The 23,977-nt window shown below is 23.8% G+C and overlaps 1 protein-coding gene across 2 annotated transcripts in view; it reads left to right on the top strand.

Annotated features, from left to right (window-relative positions):
• The window catches only part of LOC129969460 (general transcription factor 3C polypeptide 3-like), a 33,307-nt gene extending 9,616 nt beyond the window's left edge, over positions 1–23,691 (top strand). For both annotated transcript variants that reach the window (XM_056084037.1, XM_056084036.1), the window contains 19 exons: positions 689–858; positions 1,680–1,767; positions 1,865–1,923; positions 5,139–5,245; positions 6,470–6,557; positions 7,999–8,145; positions 9,973–10,153; positions 11,135–11,166; positions 12,034–12,163; positions 12,804–12,866; positions 15,002–15,072; positions 15,181–15,285; positions 17,215–17,301; positions 17,403–17,501; positions 18,950–19,025; positions 19,660–19,784; positions 22,469–22,556; positions 23,126–23,199; positions 23,524–23,691. In XM_056084037.1, coding sequence (XP_055940012.1) covers positions 689–858; positions 1,680–1,767; positions 1,865–1,923; positions 5,139–5,245; positions 6,470–6,557; positions 7,999–8,145; positions 9,973–10,153; positions 11,135–11,166; positions 12,034–12,163; positions 12,804–12,866; positions 15,002–15,072; positions 15,181–15,285; positions 17,215–17,301; positions 17,403–17,501; positions 18,950–19,025; positions 19,660–19,784; positions 22,469–22,556; positions 23,126–23,199; positions 23,524–23,634 — 1,901 coding nt within the window. In that variant the 3' untranslated portion in view covers positions 23,635–23,691. The remainder of the gene's footprint in view (positions 1–688; positions 859–1,679; positions 1,768–1,864; positions 1,924–5,138; positions 5,246–6,469; positions 6,558–7,998; positions 8,146–9,972; positions 10,154–11,134; positions 11,167–12,033; positions 12,164–12,803; positions 12,867–15,001; positions 15,073–15,180; positions 15,286–17,214; positions 17,302–17,402; positions 17,502–18,949; positions 19,026–19,659; positions 19,785–22,468; positions 22,557–23,125; positions 23,200–23,523) is intronic.
• Positions 23,692–23,977: the final 286 nt, after the last annotated feature.

Raw genomic sequence — 23,977 nt, 5'->3', positions numbered from 1 at the left:
AAAGTGCTGTGTCAGCAAATTCCTTTCTGAAGCTATATAAGTTCAAAATACTTTCACATAGCACTCACTTTGCTACTTTCTGTCTTTTTATTTCATATGCTACACTATGCTTGTCATGGCTTTTAAAAAGGAAATCTTGATAAGAAATAAAAAAAATATTCCTTTTTTTAAATCATGAAGAATCAAAATAGTTCAAGAACTTGTCTGCTTCCTCAAAGTATATTTTACATTCACATATATAAATAAGCTATATAATATTCATCAGTTTAATATATAATGTAAAATGTTCTTATGAGCCAAAATTCTGTAGATTTTCTTCTTTTTTATCTAAAAAGAACTTCAATAAAAAGTTTTTAATCTGATAAATTTATTGATAACTTATTATATTGATAACCTGTTTATTGATAACTTATTATATTGATCTCTTTTAAATTAGATATTTCTTTTTCTGTGTATGTATTTTATCTGCATGCACACACACAGAAACACATGCCAGAAATTATTTGAACTAAAATATTTTAAATAATAATGATAATAATAAATATTTGCTTGATTTAATAATAAGTAAATAAAAATATGCTTAAATAATAATTACATTTGCTTGATATAATAATAAATAAGTAAAAATATACTTAAATAATAATTATATTTGCTTGGATTTCTTTCAACCTAAATTATTTTTTTTCAGCTATTCGTAATGTGCCTACTAATGTTAATTTATGGTGGGAACGTTGCAACTTATATGAGCAAGTTGGCGAAAGAAAAAGGGCTTTATACGGATATGAAATGATATTGAAACATTTAAGTGATCCTAAAAGTGGTGAGAAGTGTGTAGATATGGCTAGAGAGATTGCAAAGGTATAGTGCATCTATTGATTCTTTTACCAATTTTACTTTAAAAATGAATATATATTCCTTTTCTTTTCAATGTATTCATAAATAAAAATTAAATTATTACCATGGGAGATATTTTTTGCAAAATAAATTTAAACAAATTATTTTAAAAGGAAAAGAAACTTGGCTTTTAATTAATGTCAACAATCAATGTAATCACATAAAAAATTTAACAATTTTTTTAATACTTTCTATAAAATATATTGATTCAGAATTTTATAAGCTTGCTACAGAAAATAATCAGTTTCTTAGAATTTTTAATTCTTTATGTAAAATAGTAAGCACCTATCATTTCACATAAAACATCAAACAGTGAGTGGGATGTGGAAAATATTACCTTGGTGAACTCTTAAAAAGGAAATACAATTCTGTAATATTTGAAGTTTTACAAGAAAAGAAATTTAAAAATTACCAGCAAAAATTTTGTTAAAGAATTATATACTATATTAATTTTTTCCCTTTAAAATATGAATAGTTTTTTTTTTTTTTTCCTTCTGTAAATTAGCAGCATATGTTAAAATCAATACTCATTTTTTTAATTGTGTAATATGATTTAAATATTATTATTCTTTAACTTTGCATAGTTTCCCATATTCTTCATGACAACATTAGTAAAGGCAGAATCAGCATGTTCTTTTCATGGTAGCTCTCAATTTTTTCTTTTAGTTTGTTTCATTATTTGTAATTAATGCTAATGGTGCAATTAGTAAATATATATTTTACTTTTAAGTAATCATGCTAATTAAATTTCTTTATAAAAAAATACTTGTAAATCTCTCTTTTAGATTCATCATGAAAATACGGATGATGCCAATGCTGTCAGAGTTTTAGAAACTTCTTTTAACAAATTTCCATCTCTCATAACTTCTGAAGGTAACTTAGGGTTTGATCCGTTTTAACTAAAACAAAAGGCAGTTTTTAAATATATAGTTAAATATGTGTTTTAAACTTTCCTTTGTTTATGTTTTAGATGTGAATTTTCTTCTTGAGCTGCAATTGGGACAGAAAATGTACAAAGCTGCTGTAAAGGTAACTTTTTTAATTTATTGATTCTATTTATAAAAATTATGAGATTCTGCATTATGAACTAAATTAAAATCTTCACAATTTTAGTACTTTTTTTAGTTTAATAATTTATTCTTGTGATGATTTATTGTGTTATAAATATTGCAATTTCTAATAAAATTCTATCTAAAATAGTATTTGAATAATAAAATCTAAACAGAAGTTCCCATTTTAAAAAAGAAATCCCCCAACCCCCTTTTGCAAAGGAGAAAATTGTTATCTTATATTTCAGTTTATAGAAGTGCCATTCTGCATTTTGTGTATTCAAACTACACAAAAGACATATTGTATTTTCAACTCTTTGTCTTAGATGTTCCCTAATTTGTTCCATTTGTTTATCAGGATATGAAACAATTATTGGAGGTGGCCAAAAGTAAAGGTGAAAAATATAAATATGGAGGAGAAATGAGTTTTGTTTCCTCACATTCACCCCAAAAGTAAAAATTATTCATACCCATAAGCCAGTGAGAGAGCAATCAGAGAATGAAAAACTGTTTTAAAGTAGTTTAGCAAATTTCACAGGCATGGAATTTATGGTGAAAACATAGCCTTCTTATTCGTATATTGATAACGTATTGCTTTAAGCTTGACATAACTCCGGCCATTTGGTTTGAATTAAGACAAATATAATGTTATAAAATTCAGTCAGTTCTATGGAGGGGGAGGGAATTCAAAAATCAAATTGAAATTGTCTTCCGTTTCATCAGTTTATTCATGCTATGAACATTATTAATACTATGAAATTAATTATAAGTTACTATGATCTTATTTTGGTATTTGTTTTGGTCTGTTTCTATTATAAAAAGAGAAATAAGATATAATATCAAAAATGAATTCTTCAAATGCTATTAATTTTATTCATGTGACTCTTAAACTAACTTAAGCTCTTAATATTTTTAATAAAAAAATATTTCAGAGGGAAGGAATGGCTGGAGAAAGGATAGCACAATTAGAAGCACAAGAAATTTAAAAGATTTATTAAGGGATGTAGGAAGGGGAAAAAAGGATTAGAAACTGCTACTTCACCACATCTCAATTTAATAAATAAAGCAGCAATTTTAATTTATTGTGCTTAAACTTACTTTTCTTTATTGAACCATACATATTGAACTGCATATATTTAAAAACATATGCATGTAATAAAATCTTATTTACGCTTTTTGCTACTTATTTCGACACACATATGTGATAATAATGGTGGTATGCTAAGTCATTATATTCAAATAATTATCAGGATTTTCTTTCTAATAATGACTGTGAATTTGATATGTGAACCTCTTAAATAATTATTAACTGTCAAGAATTTTAGTACTTGGAGACTAAAATATCAAATGATCACAGAAAATCATATTTCTGATAGCCATATGCAATATATATATATATATATATATATATATATATATATATATATATATATATATATATATATATATATATATATGACATCACTAGGATTAACTATTTTTTTGTTCAATTAAGTATACAATAGTAGAATTTGAATTGTTTTCAGTTATATATGATACCATACATAATGATTTCATTGTTAAATTGAGCTATTTTGCTTTAATCATTCTCTCTTCAACTGGTTAATTTATAGATATCAATGGATATTTTTTAGTGCTCTTTGAAATTTAACTTTTATACCATCTTAATATTTAATAAGCAAAACCAAAAATAAGAGCTCTTCATATTTTGAACAATCATGCACTGTTCTATGCATCATTTTTATAGATGTTCAGTGCTATGGAACATTATTTTAAAGTAAATTCATTTATCCTAAAATTAATTCTTATTTTAAAATATAACAGGTTACATTTTAATTAAATATTTTGTGTAACTATGTTTTAATGGCTTCCTCAGCAAATATTCTTAAATTGCAAATTTTAATAAACATATAACTCATTTTATTTTAGAAACCTATACTATTTATTTCATTTTGTTATACATTTTTGAAATTTTCTATTTATATCTTTATATATTTAATTATATCACAGGAAATAGTAGCAGCATTTAAAAATGGATGCATTAAAAATTTTTCACCATTGCTTATTTCTAAAGTTAAACTTTAATTGTAAGTGCAACAGAATTTCATTAAGTCTATTAAAAGTATGCTTTATATCAAATCCACTCAATATGAAAAAAATGAATGAAATCTTCATAAGATAATCATCAACAATGCAAATGGTTTAAAGAATAAAATATTTGTAGCAATAGTGGAAATGATTCGAGTTTCACTTCATAACATTTACACAAAATATTTACAATGCACAAAATATTTTTTTAATTAATTGAAAATAAAAAGAAAAAAAGTTATATGGCAAAAGGTTTTGGAAAATTGTAAAGATAATTTTTTGAATTTTAAGATAATATGTGTTGGGCACTCTCTCCCAGCAACTGGCCTACATATCATTTTGCTCTCTGTCAAGAGAGAATTTCAGAACTCTCAAGCACACATGTTTTTTGCTTAAAAAATTTTCTGTAGTAAGCATTGTATAAGAAAAAGCATGTAGCTTCTAGTGAATACACACACAGCACCACTTACTCATGATACATTGTAATTTAGAACAATGTGATGTTTGTAAAAAAAAAAAAAAAACTTTAGAATTTTTTTCATACTTTTTAATTAGTTTAAGTTTTAATTAAAATTTTAGAAAGTTTTAATTAATTTAAATATCTAATTTAAAATTTTTATAGAATAATTTTAAGGTACTACCCTTCATAATGTATAAGCACCAAGTTTGTTAATTCTAAATCAAATAGCTGCCTTGTAAAGCATTAACACATACTTTCATCTTTATTAATATTGCAGACTATTCATCTTATTAATTGATTATTGCTTTCGCCAAACATTTGTTTTTATTGATGTAGTGTTTTCTCGTTTATCTAACAAAAGCTATAAATATGCTTTGATTTTTTATAGTGATTATATCTCTCTTGTTTACTGTTTTAAATTGTAGCTCTAATTTATCTATGAATAATGTTTTAGCAAGTAAGACACTAATTATAAACCTATGTATAAGTAATACGTGTTTTGCTAATGCCAAAATGATCAACAAAACATTGTTATTATTATTATTCTAGTAGAATTTTATAATTCATTGGTTTTACATCATGTTGAATTTTTTTTCTAACAAGTTTTTAAAAAGTAATGATTCATATTAATGAAATATTATTTATAGACTTTTGTTCAACATTGTGGTGTGAGATTAAGATTTCCTTTGGGAGATATAACTTCAGTAGAAGATTTAAAAGATTTTGATGATAAAAACTACAAGTTTCTAGTCAGGTAATTGTAAAATATTTTCTTGATTAGTCATTCTGTGAGAATAGAATAAATATGAAATTTCATATCATTATTTTTTTAAAGAATAAAAAAAATAATATCCATATGTGAATTTATTTTTAGTTTAATTTTTGTAATGCATTATTTTATTTTGAAAATTCAGGATGGACAAAATGTGATATTGAGGTGGATTGATTAATCTATAATATTATTTGTCATGATCTGACTCCATGTAAGGGTTTGAAAGCAATCACTCTCCATTTTATATGAAAAATATATCTTCATTCCATAACTAACAACATCGCCTACCTTGTCCTTGGGAGCTACTCTCGATGTATTTCTCCGTAGTTTAGGAGAGGTGGGAATAATGGGTCATGTTGCACCTCAAGGCCATTTTAAGATTAATGGTGATGAAACACACATCACACTGGTGTGCTCTCTCCGAGAGAATTAGAATGATCGCTGCAATATATATTTATCAAATTTTAATTGAAACTGACTTATCTAAAGCATCATTGTTCCATTTTGTTTCTTCAGCTTAAGAAATGTATTAAATATATTTTTAAAATGTGGGAGAAGCATTTAAAAAATAACCTAATAATTTTTGAGTTTTATCTTTATTAATATAAGGAATGAATTTGAGAATTTTTATCTTTATATTCTATTCTTTAATTTCTTTTTATGCAGATGGCTAGAGTATATTGCCTTTTAGTAGATTAATTATTTAATCAAATTATTTTTCCTCTTTATTAAAATTATTTCCATTGGATATAAAATGAAAAATGTATGAATTCATAAATTTTTTATTGCATAGAAATATTAACTCTGACTAAGACTATTATTAATTTTTTATAAACATTATTTGAATTCATTTGCATCCATTTCTATTTTTACTTTAATTTTTTACTGAATTCAGTTACAATTCATTGCTTCAAAGTACCTTTTGTTGAAAATTAATTGTGTATACAATGTTGGTACATTTTTTTTTTTTAAAAAACAATTTTTATAAAGCAATGCCAAATGAACAACACTTTGTAATGTAAATGTAAAAAGCACCTAGCAGTTCTTTTAATTGTTTGAAAACATGTGCTGATATGCTGCTAGTATGAACAATTGCATGTGATTTCCCAATATTTTTGTTTTTGGCTTTGACAATTTTCACTACTTTTAATACTCAATTATTGATTTTCATATGCAGTATATTTAGATAATTTCTTTTCATTTCAGTTGTGTTGTTCCTGAAGTCTTGCCCATTGATTTAACTGTAAAATTTTTACTTTGCCTTATCCATCTACAAGCCTTTAAAGCTGCACAGGTAAATAAAGTTCTTTAAGTTATTCATCCTAGTGTTTAAATATTTTTTTTTTAATTCTTGAAAATGGTTTATGTTAAAACGGCAAAATATTTCAAATGTAGCTTAAAATGGACTGTAAATGTAATAAGTTTTGTGGAAGATTTATTTTATAAAATTTCTTTCTCTAAGCAAATATTGTGTGTCTGCTTTGTTGCATTGGAATTCTAATTCATTCGAACACAAAAAAATTACTTTCTATTAAAAAGGAAGATGAAAAAATGTTAATATATAAAAATTGTAGGAATTCATGAATAGAATTCATTCAAATTTTGTATATCTTAATATAGCTGTCTTTTTTATTCTCAGATTTTTAACTAAATAAAATTATTAGTGTTTGCTAAATTCAATAAAAGCATCTTAGGTATTTTTGTGTTCCTTTAGATTTAAGATACATACAGAGAAATGTATAATTTTTAAAATTTATATTTCATCATTTTGAAAAATAGTTCTCTAATTTTAAAAATTAATGATTATTACCAATAAAATATATAATTTTATTATATATTTGTATTAATTAAAATATTTACTTATTTAATATTTGTAAATTTAATGTTCCCTAGACCTAATTATAAATTTTTAATAAAATGCAGTTTCATTAAAAGATTTAATAAAAAATTTTGCAAGTCATCATATTATAAGCCTTATAAATTTAGAGCATTATTAAGAAAAATATGTTTTTAAATAAGCAATAAGATATTAGAACTGCCTTTGTGATTGTTTGAATTCATAATATTTTGTTTACTGTGAAACATTACACTATGTAATAGATAAAATAATAAAATATGATTGATGGTAGTTACTATAACACAATGTTGTATAAACAATGTTATCTTTGCAACAAGTACTGTGTAAAAAAACTCAATACATATTTTGTATGTATTATTTTCATAAAATAATGTATTGTTCTAAATTAAATTTGATTTGCATTTGAGGAACTTTTATTTATGTGCAGGTATTTATTAAGAATTAAATATCTGATCTCTTGCTATTCATTCTTTCATACTATCTTTTATTCTAGATGTTAGAAAATTATCAGTTCTATGAAATTATATCTATATTATTTAGATTCATTCTTGTTATTTTTAAAAAAATTGTTATTAATAAAATAAATCATCATTTCTTTTCAAGTATTCAGTTATGTGTATGTGCACAATAATGAATATAATATATTATTTCTTATTTTAAATTTAAAAAAAAAACACATATTCATTAGAATTGAAATCTGCTGGCTACCGAATGATTTTTTTTCCTTTGTTTACTGTTTCTTAAATATTAATTTTTTGAACATTGTAACATTGAAAAGAATGTTTGTTAGTAAGTATTAGGTGACAATTACTTCCAATTCCAGTTTGTTGGTATCATTAAAAATCATCATTTTATTAATATACATTTCTTTTCCTAGCCATTAATAGATTATCTCATGCAAGAAAATCCAGAAGAAATGGGAGATCTGTTCCTTGATGTTGCAGAAGCCTTAATGGAAGTTCAACAGTATAAATCAGCGAAGCCTTTGTTGTTTGCATTGATTTCAACACCTACTTATGATTTGGTACTATGAGAGTTTATTATTTGTCCTGGTATAAAAAGTATTTTCTGAGTGATTAAATTACGTTTCATATATTGAAGCAATTACCATGCAGTAATGTTTTTTTTATATGTAATTGGAATATTATAATTTATTGAATAATCCACATCAGTACTTTTAAGAAATAAACAGCTAAATGGGATTTATTAACTTTGGCAATAAGCTTTAAGAAATGAAAATTGTAGTTCAATCACTTACAGGGTTAAAGAAAAGAAATACTATTTAGATTGCACTTAGATTCAATGCAAGTAAAGATAGTATTATTAGTTCTAAGTTGTAAAATAAGCAACTGCAAAAAATTGATAGTAAATTATAAAACATTTCATGCTGTGTTATTGATAGTGTGTAATGTGTAGAAATTATATGTTATATGGTTCTAGAATAGTTTTTTTTTATTGTGTTGTTTTTCAAACTTAAAACATTTATTAAGTATAATAATTTTTCATTAGCTTTCAAGAAAATATGAGTAATTTCAAATGAATCACTGGTTGTAAATGGGAAAAATTTTGTAATGTGAAATTGCATTTTACTAACAGTAAATGGCATGACATTATTATTCTTTATTTTTTAAGTATGTTGTAAATTCTATTGAGGTACATACTTGAATTTTTACTTTGTCCATAAATTATTTTGGTATTTTAATTTTGTTATTTAACTTATTTTAATTTTTATGCATTAAAAATGCATTTATTTATTTATTATTATTATTAATAATATTTCTGATTTTATTTTTGACACAGTTCCATGAAATAAGTTATTAGTTCAGTGATTTGCAACAAAAACTTATATAAACAGAAGTAATTAAATATATGGAAAAGAAAATATACACATTTAGTATATATTCTTTAATTAGTATTTATACTTTGATCATAATTAATCAGTTATTCTTTAAAAAAAAACAATAACTTCTTTTTTTAGACATTTTTTTTTAATATTTATTTAAATTTAAAACAGTTTCTTTTTTTCATTCAAAAGAAAAACAACACATTGAATGAATGTAATGATTCAATATAGATCAAGTAGAAAGAACAGAAATATTTAGATGAAATATATAATGCTATCATTGTACATATAGGGATGCTCTGAATACTTCTAATTAAAATAGACTTTTTTAAATTGAAAGCATTGTTTATTATTCAAAGTAAGTTTTTTGTTTCAAATTTTAAAGAGTGTCCTATGACCTCAGAGTAAGCAGAGAAGTTTTAAATGTATATGATTTTGAAATCCATATATTATTATTGTGATCATTATATTATTGTCTTAAAATATTCATATATTTTAATTCCAAAGAATTGACACTTCAGTACAGATGCTTTGTGTGGATAAAATAGTATATTTTTAATAAATGACATAAATATCTAAGCACATACTGCACAAATAGTTGCACAATGTTTACAAACAATTTTGCATAATTTTATAAAAGACAACTTTCAAAATATTGCCTCTAATTAGATAAAACAACAAAAAATTTTATTACCAACCAAATAATTCTTCTATTCCATCTTGTTCTTGCATTAAAAAAAGTAAAAATAATTAGCTAACCTACTAGGGGAAAAATTGTCATTTCACAATTCAGAACTCTTAATCCTAACTGGCAAAATTTCAGAATTCCTGTCAGTTATCTTTTTTTATTTTTTCTCCTTGTATTCATTACTATAATTTCGTTCTTTAATATTTTTTCCTTCATGGTATTATATAAAAGCATTGTGTGTGTAATGGTAACAATTGATAGTTTTTTTTTTTTAAATATTCAGTAAAATAAAATCATGACAGCTGTGATTTATTATTTAGCCTGCTGTCTGGATGAAATATGCTGATTGTTGGTATGGACTGTCTAATATTCCAGAAGCTATTCAAGCATATCTGAAAGTTATTGAGATGGCTCCAGCATATCAAGATGCTCGTTTGGCATTATCTAAAATATACCTGAAAATGGGGAAAGTTGAAGATGCTACAAATATCCTGAGACAGGGTATGCATAAATTGTATTAGGTTCTTAGTTTGTCATTTTATTTTAAAGCTTATACATAATTTTTCTTGTCTGTTTAAATATTCTTATGAATATCAGTTTCATAATTTTTTTTTATCCCCTCAACTTTTGGACTATGCCTATGCATCAATTATGCTACTTTAATTCTTTTTAGATTTTGTGATAAAATATTATATTGAATTTTTTACTGGTAAAATTATTTTGAAATTCTTAATCATTATTTCAAATTATTTGCATTGAAATGTCTAAGGGTGTTGTTAGTTTGTACTTTACTCTGTTCTAATTATTATGATTAGAATATATGATGATAAGACATATTTAGTATCATTGGTATTAAGTTATTAATATTTTATTAAAAACCAAAGCAAAATATTAAAATATTATCCAACAATTCTGCACAACATAACAGTAATGATTTTTTTTGTGTGAATTATGTAAGAAAAGGTGAAAATTATGCAGAAATTAAATTAATTTTTTGTAATGTCCTTCATGATTAGATAACCTAAAAGTTTTTCATATAATTTATGAAATATTGAAAATTCTTTTTTAATAGCTTTATTTTTTTTTTTTTTTTTCTATCTTAACATCTAGTTTTTTTTCAAAATTTTTATTTAATAAGTTTTTTTTTCATTTCATCAAGCTTTGTATATATATATATATATATATATATATATATATATATATATATATATATATATATATATATATATATATGCTTATTACTGATATCTCATGCTGAATTATTCTTGTGAAATTAAAAAAAGTTAAATATTCTTTAAAACCTAAATGAAAATATTTTAACGGAAATTAATATGCAAAAAAATTGATCTAAAATTAAAATTTTATACATATTATGTTGAATTATTTCATGGTTTACCTGTGTTACAAATCTTATAAAAATATTTTTCTGTCTTTTTTAAAAAAATAATTTTTCATTGATCATTGTTTTTATCTTCACTTCAGATTATGAAGATGGTGAAGAAGGAGTTGTTGTGGTGTGTAATCATTTAAATTCATTTTTAAATGCATTTCTAATTTTTATAATATATTATTTGTAATTTTTGAGGAATAATAGCAAAACAGTTTTTATGTAGTATTTTTTTTTTTCATGGTTATAATAAATAAAATATAAATATTGCATGCATATAAAAGCTATTATAATTATAAATTTGTGTGTAAATATTTTTATTTTAAATTTATCTGTTAATGTGATGCGAATTTTAAAATTAATGAATTTTCTAATGTTTAAATATTTAACATTTATTATTGATTAAAATCATTAAAACATAATGTACTTTACTTTAGGAGGAGGAATTGTTGCTTTAATATTTACATTTGTCTTTATAATTTAAAAATAAATGTTGAAGATACAAGTACATTGAAAACCATAGTTTCATAAAAAAAAATATTAGGAAATGACCTCGTCTTTAAAGTTTTCTTGTGAATTTTGTTCATATCATTTAAATGTTTCACTTCTGATGATAGTTTTATGACTTTAAAAATTTTTTATTTTAAATATCCTTTTTTTTTATATTGTTTGGACGTAAATGTTTTTGAAAAAAGTTCTCTCATTATAGATGCTTTTTTTTTTTTTTAATAATTTGGAGAAACATTTTATTTAAAACTTTTTAAATTGTTGTAAAATTTTTAATCATATATGGAAAAACAATGTTTCTGTAAATTGATACCATTTTTTCACTATTGGTAAAAATGTTTTATTCCTCTTAGTGATTATTTTCTTCTAAAACTGAAGGGGGGGGGGGGTCTTTTTTTTTTTTTTTTTTTTTTTTTTGGTATTTGAACTAAAGATATAACTATCTATAAAAATTACTTTATCATGATTGTTTTATTTCTTTCTTTAGGGTATTGATGCTTTATATCAACGATGTAAGTTGTTGGAAGCTGAGGGATGTTGGGATCAATATATAGCTGCTGCTACTTTACTTCAGTACAGCCACTGCTATCACCTAGAAACAGAAGAAGAATTCAGTGGTTAGTTATAATAAAGTTTTATTTGCAGTAATGATTGTTTTATAAATTATAAAACATTAATTTGCATTGTAATAGCTTGCAGTTGCAGAAAATCAAAATTAAATTCTATGAAGTTTAAATGAAAGAATATAGTTACTAAATATTTACTTATTTTTGCTTTTTATTTCTATTAATTTACATGATAAAAAAATATATTTTAAATTAGTTAATTTTTTATGCATTTATTTTCTTTAATTTGTATTCATGGATACAGTCAAAGTTATTAAATTTAAATTATATATTTAACAATCATAAGATTTCAGGAATAATATATAACAAATAATCGGTCAATTTTAGAAGTGAATAGAATAATTAGCTATTGTGATGTCTGGCTGACGTTACTTACAGACAGATAGAACTCCTATTAGTTTAGTTTTCTTTTGAAAAACTTCTGGATTTTTTAGAGCAGAGAGCAATGAGAGAGCAGAAAGCAGCATTTTTATTAAAGATTAGTGTAAATGAAATGGTTCCACATGTATTATTCAATGCCTAATTTTATGCATTGAATGTGCACTCTGATCTGTTTCAATTTTACAATAGCAATGAATAACAAATTTAAAAATCAAATGCTAATTTTGTTTAAAATTTTCTACCCTTATAGCTGTTATTACTAATCAAACCTGTAAAAGAAGAGTAGAGGCCTTAAGAGATTTAAAAAATCAAAGTAAGTTTTTAAATTTATATATATATATATTTCTTATCCTTTTTCTTTTCGTCTTTATTTGTTTCAATTCATAATAATGTGTCTTCTTTTATAAATTATCTTTTATGCAAGGATGTCAAAGCTAAAATCTGGTTCTGTTATAAAAAATAAAATTCTTTTTTCTAATTATTTTTCTGCAAATTCAGTGGCAGAGGATGATTCTTAATTAGTCAGCTTTTGTTGCTGTAAACAGAGAATTAATCTTTTTTAATGTTTAAATATGATTTTAATAAATTTATCTGCTTTAATTGACACGTAAAGTGCAAAATTAAATAGATAAATAATGGCATAAATTTAAAAACTTAAAATCTGTGATTTTTAATTGACTGTTACATTTTTTTAGTTATTTTTTCAAAGAAAAAATTTCATTCTGTATTTTTACATCCATATTTTCTCAATCTTGTTAAACCAATGATTAATTAAATGCAATTATGCAACTAAAAAACCATTATTCAAAAGCATGCATTTCGGAATATGCCTGATTTTGCAAAATATTACAGAAAAAAAAATCTATAGTTGCATTCTCAGTTCTGTTTAAGTAGCAAACTGTACACAGCGAAAGAAATTTATAATAATGAAATCAGAATCCATAAAATGTAAATTATTTCCTGGTTGCCTGATTACATATAATTGTAATTAATAAGAATGCATTTTCTTAGATTTTGAAGAAATCAAATTTATTGAAATTATTTCAGATATAAATTGTATTTTATCTTTGCTGTAATCAAATATCAGTAATTTCTTAACTATGTTTTCATCCTGTTTAGACTCTTTTTTTCCGATAACTTTTATTTTAAAAAATGATTAAAATTTTAACTTTACCTGCAAATAAAAATTTTTAAGAAATCCATTCTCAAAATATATATCAAACAAACTATTCATTTGAATTATATTTTTAACAAATTAATTTGAACTAAATGATTGTAACCTGATTATTGTACCAGCAGTTATTTTAACCCTTTAAAGGGCCATTTTTTTCTAGTCATATTATGTTAAAATATTCTTAGGCTTGAAATTAGAATAAGAAAAGGGATTCATTTAGCTTATTAGATAAATTTAATTTGATTAATTTATTAATTTGGTTAATTAATAATTAAGTAACAAATCAAGACACATCATTTTGTCTGAGATAAAGAATTGAAGCATCTAAGTTTCTGACTTACTAAAAAAATGTGTCAGAACTTATGCTAACCTACATAATTTCATACAAAGATTGATAAATTTAGTGGGAAGCATACTTCCCATGGCCCTAGAAAAGGTTAAATCATGTTCTCTAATTATTTTCTTGTATACATAGTATAATAATCATGAAAAAATTCGAAGTTGAGATTTTGGTGAATCTACATGGTTTAGATATCCCTGAGTTTAAAAAACATATTTTTGGAAAATGTTCGTCTGTCTGTCTGTGACAAAGATAACTCAAAAACTCTTTCAGCTAGATGGCTGAAATTTGGTATATGGCCTTAACACCAAATTTGCAGATTTCTGTCAAATTTCGATTGAAATCTGTTCAGAGAAAGTACGTCTGTCAGATATAATTTAACATAATAACTACAAAACTTAGAAAGCTAGATAGATAAAATTTGGTACACAGATTTAGCATCTATGTTTTAGATACCTGTCAAGTTTTGAGCCAAATGCAATAATCTGTTGGCCTGTACTTTCAGAAACACGTAAATGCGGTAATTAAAAAATGCAGTGACTTTAAGGTGTCAAATTTAGTATAGCATTTCGTGACTACAAGTGCATTTTTGTGCCAAATTTTTTTTCAGTCGGTTGAGAAAAACATGTTTAAAACTCAAATTCTATTTTTGGGTACTAGTTAATGCAAGTCAGACATAAATGCCCTAAAAACTTACCAGGATTTAATGATAGATTCAATAAAAATGCTAAATTCAGGCCAAAAGTTAATATTTTGTATCTATTGCAGGCCAATGTCATGCAAGGCATCTTTTGACGTAACAAGTTTATTAGACAGTATGCAAGAAAGTTTCGGGAGACCACTCCTGCAGTTTAAATAGTTTGTTTGCCATTTACTTCTGTTGTTGCAGTGTGCAATATAATTACTTTTTTTTCAATTTTTATTATTTTTTTAGATAAAAAATCTACTCCTCAGTTTATTGGACAAGCTATTCCTGTCACTGAAATGTGGAATATTTTTAAAAAGGTATGTTTCTAAAAATGTATAGCCAGAAGTTGTAGGTATGATTAAAAGTATAAATTTTTTGAAATCAGGTCTTTGATTGCCTAACTTAATACAGGGATATATCTTTAGGTGTGTATGCTACTTATGCAGCGAAGGCGCTATGAAGAATTGCAAAATTTATCACTTGCATGTTTATCTTCGGCATCATTTATGAAAAATCCAGCTTTTGCTAAAGTAAGACTTTTTAAATTTTACTTTTGTGTTGTTAAATATTGTTTTCAAATTTCAATATCTATTATTAACTTTCCAAGTAATTAATTATTTTGATGTATTAATTTTCAGCTCTTGTAAATGGCTTCTTAACATGAATGTTACTTTTTGACGTGCTATCAAATTTTTGTAATCAATTGTTTTGGCCATGTAATTTTAAGAATACATAGTAATAAATAATTCTTAAGAATTGGAAAAACTCGCATTAAGAAAATATTTGTTAATTATGTAACTGTTTTGCTAAAATTTGGTTTCTCAATCAAATAAATGAAAAATGAGAAAAGATTTACCGCCTAGAATTTTCAGAAGGATTTTTGCTTTTAAATTATAAATTTTTTTTTACAGTATATTTCAGAATGTGGAAATTGTCTTATTTCGTTTTAGGAATAAAATAAATGTCTCTTTAATATTTATGAATTTTTGCCAGCATATGAAACAAAGTTCAGAAAGATTAAAACAAAAAAAAAAAAAAACTGTTAGATCTTTATAGGAAAGCATTTTTTTTTTTTTTTTTTTGTTTATATGAGTTAAGAGAATGTTAATGTATTTTGTGTGTTTTTATTTATATTTTCTCAAAAAAAATTTATGAACAGCATCAATTTCCAACAATTTGAATTTTATCTAAAAAATAATTTATTGATTTAATATGAATATATCAGATTTAATGATGTTTCTTTTTCTGCCGATTGATCGTTTTTAACACAAAAGTTTTGAAGAATAAAAAATGATAATTTTCAATTAAGTTTACATGAAATTTGTAAATTATTGAAGAAAATTTGTAATTTTTTTTTATTTCTTGCTTGTTACATTACTTTTTAAATTGTCAGAAATATATTTTCAGAATGATTTCTGGTTTTCTACTGGTTTCTATTGTATTTTAATTTGCACTTCATAGCTACAATAGTAGATAATATAATTGAAATGCTTACATTGTAAAATAATAAATAAAATGTGAAAATGTTGTTAAGTCAGTAAACATTAGGAATGTATTTGATAGGACTTAAATGTTTCAGACATTTTCTTTCCATAATCAATTAGAAACATTAATATTTTATATTTGTCAAGATTGATAACATTGAAGTTATTCAAGATGGATTGTTTTAAAAAAGAGTGTAATGTGGCAAAAAATAAATAAATTAGTAATTTTTTTTGAATATTTAGAAAAATGTGAATAATCCTAATATGAATACTTTAAAAGGACAGGAAAATTCTCCAATGTAGAATAAATAGCTTAAATAAAGGGCTTTTTTTTTTTTTTTTTTTTTCATTTTATTTTAAAAGTGTCAGGTTTAGAAATATATCTAAATTTTTAGCAAGTTGTATAGGGGAAAAAAATGTTCTATCTGAAATTATTCTTTTATATTCATTTGTAGAAAATTACACATGAGTGTATTTATTACTGTTACCCATTCTCTGTTTTCTTATTTCAACTGTGACTTATTGGCATTTCTAGTTTGAATCTTATAGGAAATATCTTATAATAAAATATGAAGTCACTATAAAGGCAACAATATTTTGTTAACTAAAAGTCAATTCTTAATTTTCAATCTAGTATAATGCAAAATGCAGTGAAATAAAAAAAAAAATATTGTAGTTATCCATTCCAAAACAGAATGAGAAATGATATTTATGATCTGTTGATTGTATATACAGTCATTGGAAACATAAATAAAGCTATGAATTAATTTTTCTCAAAATGGGAAGTTTATTTATTTCTTTTAACATAATTTTCTACTTTGTAATATTGAATTTAATGTATTTACTTTCATTTATATTACCATTTTATCTTTTATTAATAGTAGGCTATTTGATTTGTATGCAAATTAGGTAAAACTTCATACAAATATACTGTTTAAAATGCTTTTCATTTTCTTTTTTTTCCCCATTTTTCAGGATTTGGAATTCCAAGCTTTACTCAGTTGTTATTATAATGGAAGTCATCAGTATACATATCTGCTAGTCAGAGATCTTGTTTTAAAGGTAATATCAATTTCATGTCAATGAATGAATAAAATTTCCTATGAATTTTAAAAAGACAGTAAGTCATATGATTTAATTTTTTTTTCTTTTTCTTTTTTTAGTATTTACACAGTAATAAAGCATGGAATTTGTTTTGCCTCATTGTAACATGTAGTCAGGAAAATCGACATAATCGTTTCTGTATTCGGTTAATGATGAAGGTAAGCAGCAATACTGAAATATTATGTGTTATTTGCACTAATATCTGTTATAATGCTAATTATTTAAAAAAATTCTTATTCTATTTACCAATTGAGAAGTAATATTTTTGCTATTCTAAATAGTGTAAGTTCAGTGCTTTTTGAAATTTAATTTCCTAAGTTGTAGAACCTACATTTATTTATTTTTAAAATTATAAAAATGTAAAGGTAGAATTTTTTTTAAATTTAATTTACCATTGAAGCTCTTTATAGTTAATTTGGAAACATTGATGTGTTATTAAAAACATAATTATGAATAAATAATTTTATATATTTTTGTATATGTTTTTAAGATACTTAAACTTGCCAATTTTTTTACAAAATTTATTTGCATATCAGTCTTTTTGCTAATGGTATACATAAATAGATAAGAATACTTTGATTGCAGTCAAAATCTTAAAACATCATTTTTTAATTTATTTTTTTTATTTTTATGGTGTAGAAATGAAGAAGATATTTCATTTCATACCCATGAAATTAATTTTCAATTACATGACAAATAATGTGCTATATTTTACTAAAATACAGCTTTTGAATTGTAGTTATTAAATAAATAAAAAATTACTTAAGCATTGATTAGCTTCTGATCTGTTTATCTTTCAAAAATTGAAAAATAATATTTCTCAACATTATTAATAATTAAATGAAGATATCAAATATTTTTTCTGAAAAAATGTTGTACATGAATGAAATATTCTGCAAAACTTATTTCATAGTTGCATTTTAAGACTATTTCCTAATTATAGTTTTATACAACTTCAATGTTTGTTTGTTTTCTTTTCCCACTGTATATTTGTTTATATTAGGTGCTTGCATGATTTTGATCACTTTAAAAGGGCATTTATTGAGAAAAATTTGTACTATCTATATCAATCAAAATATTTCCCATTATTTTCTACAACTTTTTCCTGTCTAATAAGTCTTGCAACTGATTGTTTTCGAATTTTTTTTGGTCCTGTCAGCCATTCTTTGCCACTGATATCAAAATCACCACTCTTAAATCATTGAAACCAAAACCGACTATTGAGGTACGGCAGAGCAGCATGATCATAAGTTTCTAAAAGTGTCTTTTGGGCTCTGACAGCAGATTTCTTCAAATCAAACAAAAAAGCAATGAATGTCATAAATGCAATTTGGACCATTCCATGATTAGGGTCTTTATATACTGAATAATTCAATAATTATAAATGTAAAACTTTCAAAATGATAACAATAAAGTAACAATAAATTGGTAAAATTGAAAAACATTGTAGTTTACATAGATACTTCGCATGTTTACCAATAGGTGTTTCTGATTAAAACACATGCAAGCACTTAATAGATATGTACTTGAATTCATGGATGCACACTGATTTATTAATCATTGCATATATTTTAATCATAATTCCCTATTCATTATGATATTTTAGCATCAAGATCATTTGGCATTAGGATATTTAAATGGGCACAATGCTATGATATCTGGTACATATAAACATGCACTAGGTGAGTTTTATTATTATAGCTATTACTGCATGTTTGTTGTGTATAATTGTATTATATATAAGAAGGTGTTCTGTGGGTTTCTGTTTGTATTGAAAGAAAAAAAAAGCTAATAATACAAATCTTTAAAAAAAATCACTTTGTTCGGTATGTTATTACTTTTACTTAGTTATGTTCTAATTTCTCACCTTTGCATTTCTCTTTTTGTCTTTTTAAGCTTCTAAAATTTTTATCTCAGATGATATTTTCATTGCTTCATCTGTGCAGCTTCATTTAAAATAATTTTCTTCTAAGAGGAAAATTTGTTAAGATTTGAAAAATGAATTATAATAATAATAAAAAGGCTATATAATTATCTGAATTCAGCTTTAAAAAACATGTAGATGAGTAGGGGAATAAAAATTAATTACATTGGATATTTTTGAAAGACTGGCTTTGCTTCTTTAGAATTAAATCTGGCAAGAATTTTGCATAAATTTATGATTATAATTAAAACTTTCAAAGATGTTTTTAAAAAAAATTGTTGTAGTGAATTTTAGAAAGTTTTGAAATAGCTGATGACTAAAACAGAGGGAAAAATACTTGTATTATTTCTTACAGTTTTATGTAAATATGTAAGACTGTCTCATTCTTTCAGGTGAATATATGTGCATTCTGAAAGAACATCCTAATGATCCATTTGCTGTATTTTGTGTTGGTATTACTTTTATTCATATGGCATGTCAAAAATTTGCAACTAAACGACATTTCCTAACAATACAGGTAAATTTATATATGAATTGTGTGTAAATAAATTATCTTAAATTAATTTTTCTTTGTTGCTATTGAATAGCATCAACCATTATGTTAACAGTTTGGTTATTGATAATGCAAACAAAATGCATTTTATTTATTGCTTGGTAGGATTTGTTAGTTAAAATAATTTAGAATAAAATTAAATATTAATATTTTTAAAATTCTCTGCATCCTTTAAAAATAATTTTACTAAGATTAAAAATGGCCTGTGGAATATTACTGGCTTATGCAGTAAAATTTGATTACTTCATCAGTAAGACATTTTAAAATTAGTATTTTTAAAATGTTGGTGGATTTGATAAAAGGTAAGTCGAAAAGATATAATTAATAAATCATTGCTTAGAGAGCAACACTTCCTATCCTCAATTTTTCAAATTTTAAAAGAGGAAAAAAGTCATTGAATATTTTGCAATAAATAACAAATAACATTTTTTTTTTTTTTTTTCCTCTTCCAACTGAAACTCACCTGTAATTTTTTTCTAATACTAGATGTGAAAAACACACACATATTATCATATTCATTATCGGCTCCAATATATATATATATAATTCCTTCTCTTTCTTCATTGAGATGACTAGTGTTACTTTTTAAGTGTTAAAGGACATTAATTCATGTAATAGTTATCATTTCTTTTTGCCATAAATAATTTTTAAGCAAAATTCAATATAAAATCGTGATTAGGACAAAAATAAGCATGTGAAAGTCTTGATTACATAAATGCAATTTTAAATCCTTTTCTCATTTTGATATATATTTGTAATAAGTATAGAAATTTCATCTCTCTAATAATGTAATGCAAAATTTTTACAGCAATAATATTACTTAATGCAATTATTATTATTTTATTAATTTGAAGAATGTAAAGTTAATTGCTGCATTAATTAAAAATAACTAGATTAATTTCTATTCTATTATTAATTTACTGAGAGAATAGAATTATATTATTATAATTAGTATTGGTTTTTAAAGATTCTAAAAGGGTGATTGATAAATAAGTAATAGCAAATCAAAATAAAAATTCGACATTTATAAGATTAGAATGAATACAGTCAAGCTTTATTTAATGAGTGCTTTGCATAATGAGCAAGTGAATGACTTAATGAACAATGTTTTGCTAAATGAGTCTTAAGGAGACATAATTATTTGTCATGTAGAATCCTGCCTGTATCTCTTAATTATCAATCTGTTTGGTAATTGTTTATTTCTATTTTAATTAGAAGAAATTACATAAAATAGATAGTTAAGTGAATTGTGAAAAAAAAAAGTGAAACACTTGTTTTAAATATCATGGTGCCTTAGTGATGAAATATTTAATAACATAGCACAAATACAAGAATAACCATTGTGTTCTGCATTTCTGATACAACTAAAAATTGTGAAGGAGATTTCATCAGGAGGGTGAAGAAAGGAAGATTCTGAAAGTGTATGAAATTGCTGCATTCATCTGTTGAGAATTGCTCCGATAAGGCAGGAATTATGTGTGAAACAAATTTATTGAAAGATAATGTAGTGTTCTATTTTATTCAAATTTTGAAGCATTAGCAAATACAAATGTTTTGGAACAACTTTTTGCAAAAAAAAAAAAATGTATTGAAAATAATGAATTAATTACATTATTATATTTTTTTATAATGAAATATATTATCCCATTTTGCATTAATCTTATGGGAAACAATTGTTCTTTTTAACAATTGTTTCATATTACAAGTAAAATTAGGTGGATAATTATGCTTGTTAAGTTAGATTCCATTGTAATAACTTAGTTATTTTTTAACATTTAATATATAGCCAAAAAGAGACAAATATATTTTACACTTCAAACAATATATACATAACTATTAAAGAATTTCACTAATAAAATATTTAATAATTCAGTATTAAAGTATGCACTATTAATTAATTTTAGCATAAGACTTCTTATATATAACTGTAAGTAAACATTTAATTGGCATAAGAAAAATTGTGTGCATGTTTCTTTCATTTTGATTTAATAAATAAATAGTATAAATTGAAGGGGGGGGGGCTTTTTTGGGCATACTTTTGTATTCCAAATCATAAATTTGTAATGTATCATTGATCACAATGCAAAAATTCTTATATTAAAATTCTATTTGGTTGAAATCTACTTATTGGTCCTCTTCGTATCACCATTGGATGTCAAGTAGCCTATAACAAGAAGCAAGAAATTTGCTAAGATTTAGATAGTGATAAAAATTCAGCAAATACTGTACTTCTATTATGAAGTTTTAAAAATGAAACAAAAAAAAATCTGAATTCTGTGGTTAAAATAAATTTCATAAAATCTGTACAAAATTAAGTGGTTAATCTTTAAGTATTATTAAATATGATTTATCTTAGCATTCATCTTGCTTTTTTACATTGGTTATTGTCATCCATTGATGAAAAGAAAAGTTACCAACTAGTGCAATCCAAACACATGAAATTTTAATCTTTAAACTGTGAGAACAATATATTTCTATACAATTAGAAATTAAAAACTGTTTACATGGTTTATGAGACACTACTATTTTGTTGTAAGTATGTACTGTAATATTTTCTATTATGAAATTATGCATGTGAATTTTTTTTTTTTTTCTTTCTTTGCTGAATTTAATTTAACTATAAAAATTTTCATTTATTTTTATCTTAGGGTTTTGAATTTCTGGTTAGATATGCAAAAATGAAAGGAGAAAACCAAGAAACATTTTATAACATTGGAAGAGCTTTGCATCAATGTGGTAATTAAAAAAACATATTGCAGTCCATTTGTGTTTATTGTGATATTTTAAGCTTAGAAATTTGCTGTATTATAAAAATCAGACTTAAATATTAATGCAAATTTTTGCATGCTTTAAAAATCATTCTTTGAATTCACATTTTGATTTCTGTATATTCAAATTTTATCGAAATCTTTTTTTTTTTTTCTAGTGAATATATACTTTTTAATTTCAATAAAATAATGCATGCTAACATTCCTTTATTTAAGTCAAAATATGTCTTTATATGAATATATTTAAATAAACAAAATTTTTCTTATTATTTGCTAAAGAAAAATAAATAAAATGACAAACTACTGTGAAAAAGAAATTTACTTTTATTTTGATTGCATTTTTTAAAAATTAAGTAATGTATTTGAATTATCTCTAAAAAAGATTTTAAAATGCGAGTTGTCTGCTTTATACCATTTAAAAATTCAATTTGTTAATTTCTGTATTGTATGCTGTACTACATACACTAAATTAAGAATATAAATAATGTAAATGCAAAACATTATTTAAACAAATTTTACTTTTTATAATTTTAATAGGAATAAAAGATGCTGCCATTCATTATTACAAAAAAGCTCTGAATTGTCCTCCACTTATTACTGGACCAGAACAAGTAAGAAATGAATTTCATCATTTAGTCAATTTATTTTCATAGCTACTTTTTTATAAATAAAAAAAAGGGAAACTTGTATTTTAATGTTGAGTCTAAATATCAGTTGAATTTTTTATATTAGTCGGTGATTATTTATATGTAGTGAAATATTACTGAAAATTTATGCAGTAATCTGCCCCAATGTGAAATATTTTTTACATTATGTTTGTCATATTAGATATCCCTTAATCAAGCACAATCTTAATTTAAATCTAACTATGATATGATTTTTTTGAAAATATACAACTTTATTTATTTTTAATAACAAATATATTATCTTTTCAGGATATTTTTGATTTACGGCGTGAGATAGCATACAATCTCTGTGTAATTTACCAAGCTTCAGGTGCAATGGATCTGGTATCTATGTACTCTCGAAAATACATTGTTGTATAAAAGAAAAACCTTCATCATATGTATTCATTTTTGTAAATAAATCCATTTTTTTACGTATTTCCTCCAATAAAATATTTCAAATATAAATACATATCTTGCTACATTTACATTATAGTTTATTCTTGTCTATCTCTAAAAAAGTATATCTTTTCTACACCTTTAGGTTTCATTTATTTTCCAAGCTTATCTAAAATAGTTTTGGAACAGTTTATTCCAGAATTTAAAAAAAAACTTTTAGCAATAATCCATCTTGTAAATGATTTGGAATAGATATCTATTTCCATCTGGAAAAATGCTGTAAAGCATTATATTTTTTGTTGTTTTTTAATAAATAAATATACTA

The sequence above is a fragment of the Argiope bruennichi genome, chromosome 5 (genome assembly GCF_947563725.1).
Source record: "Argiope bruennichi chromosome 5, qqArgBrue1.1, whole genome shotgun sequence".
Taxonomy (NCBI): domain Eukaryota; kingdom Metazoa; phylum Arthropoda; class Arachnida; order Araneae; family Araneidae; genus Argiope; species Argiope bruennichi.
The sequence above is the reverse complement of the archived record's forward strand: the minus strand, read 5'-3'. Positions and strand labels throughout refer to the sequence as shown.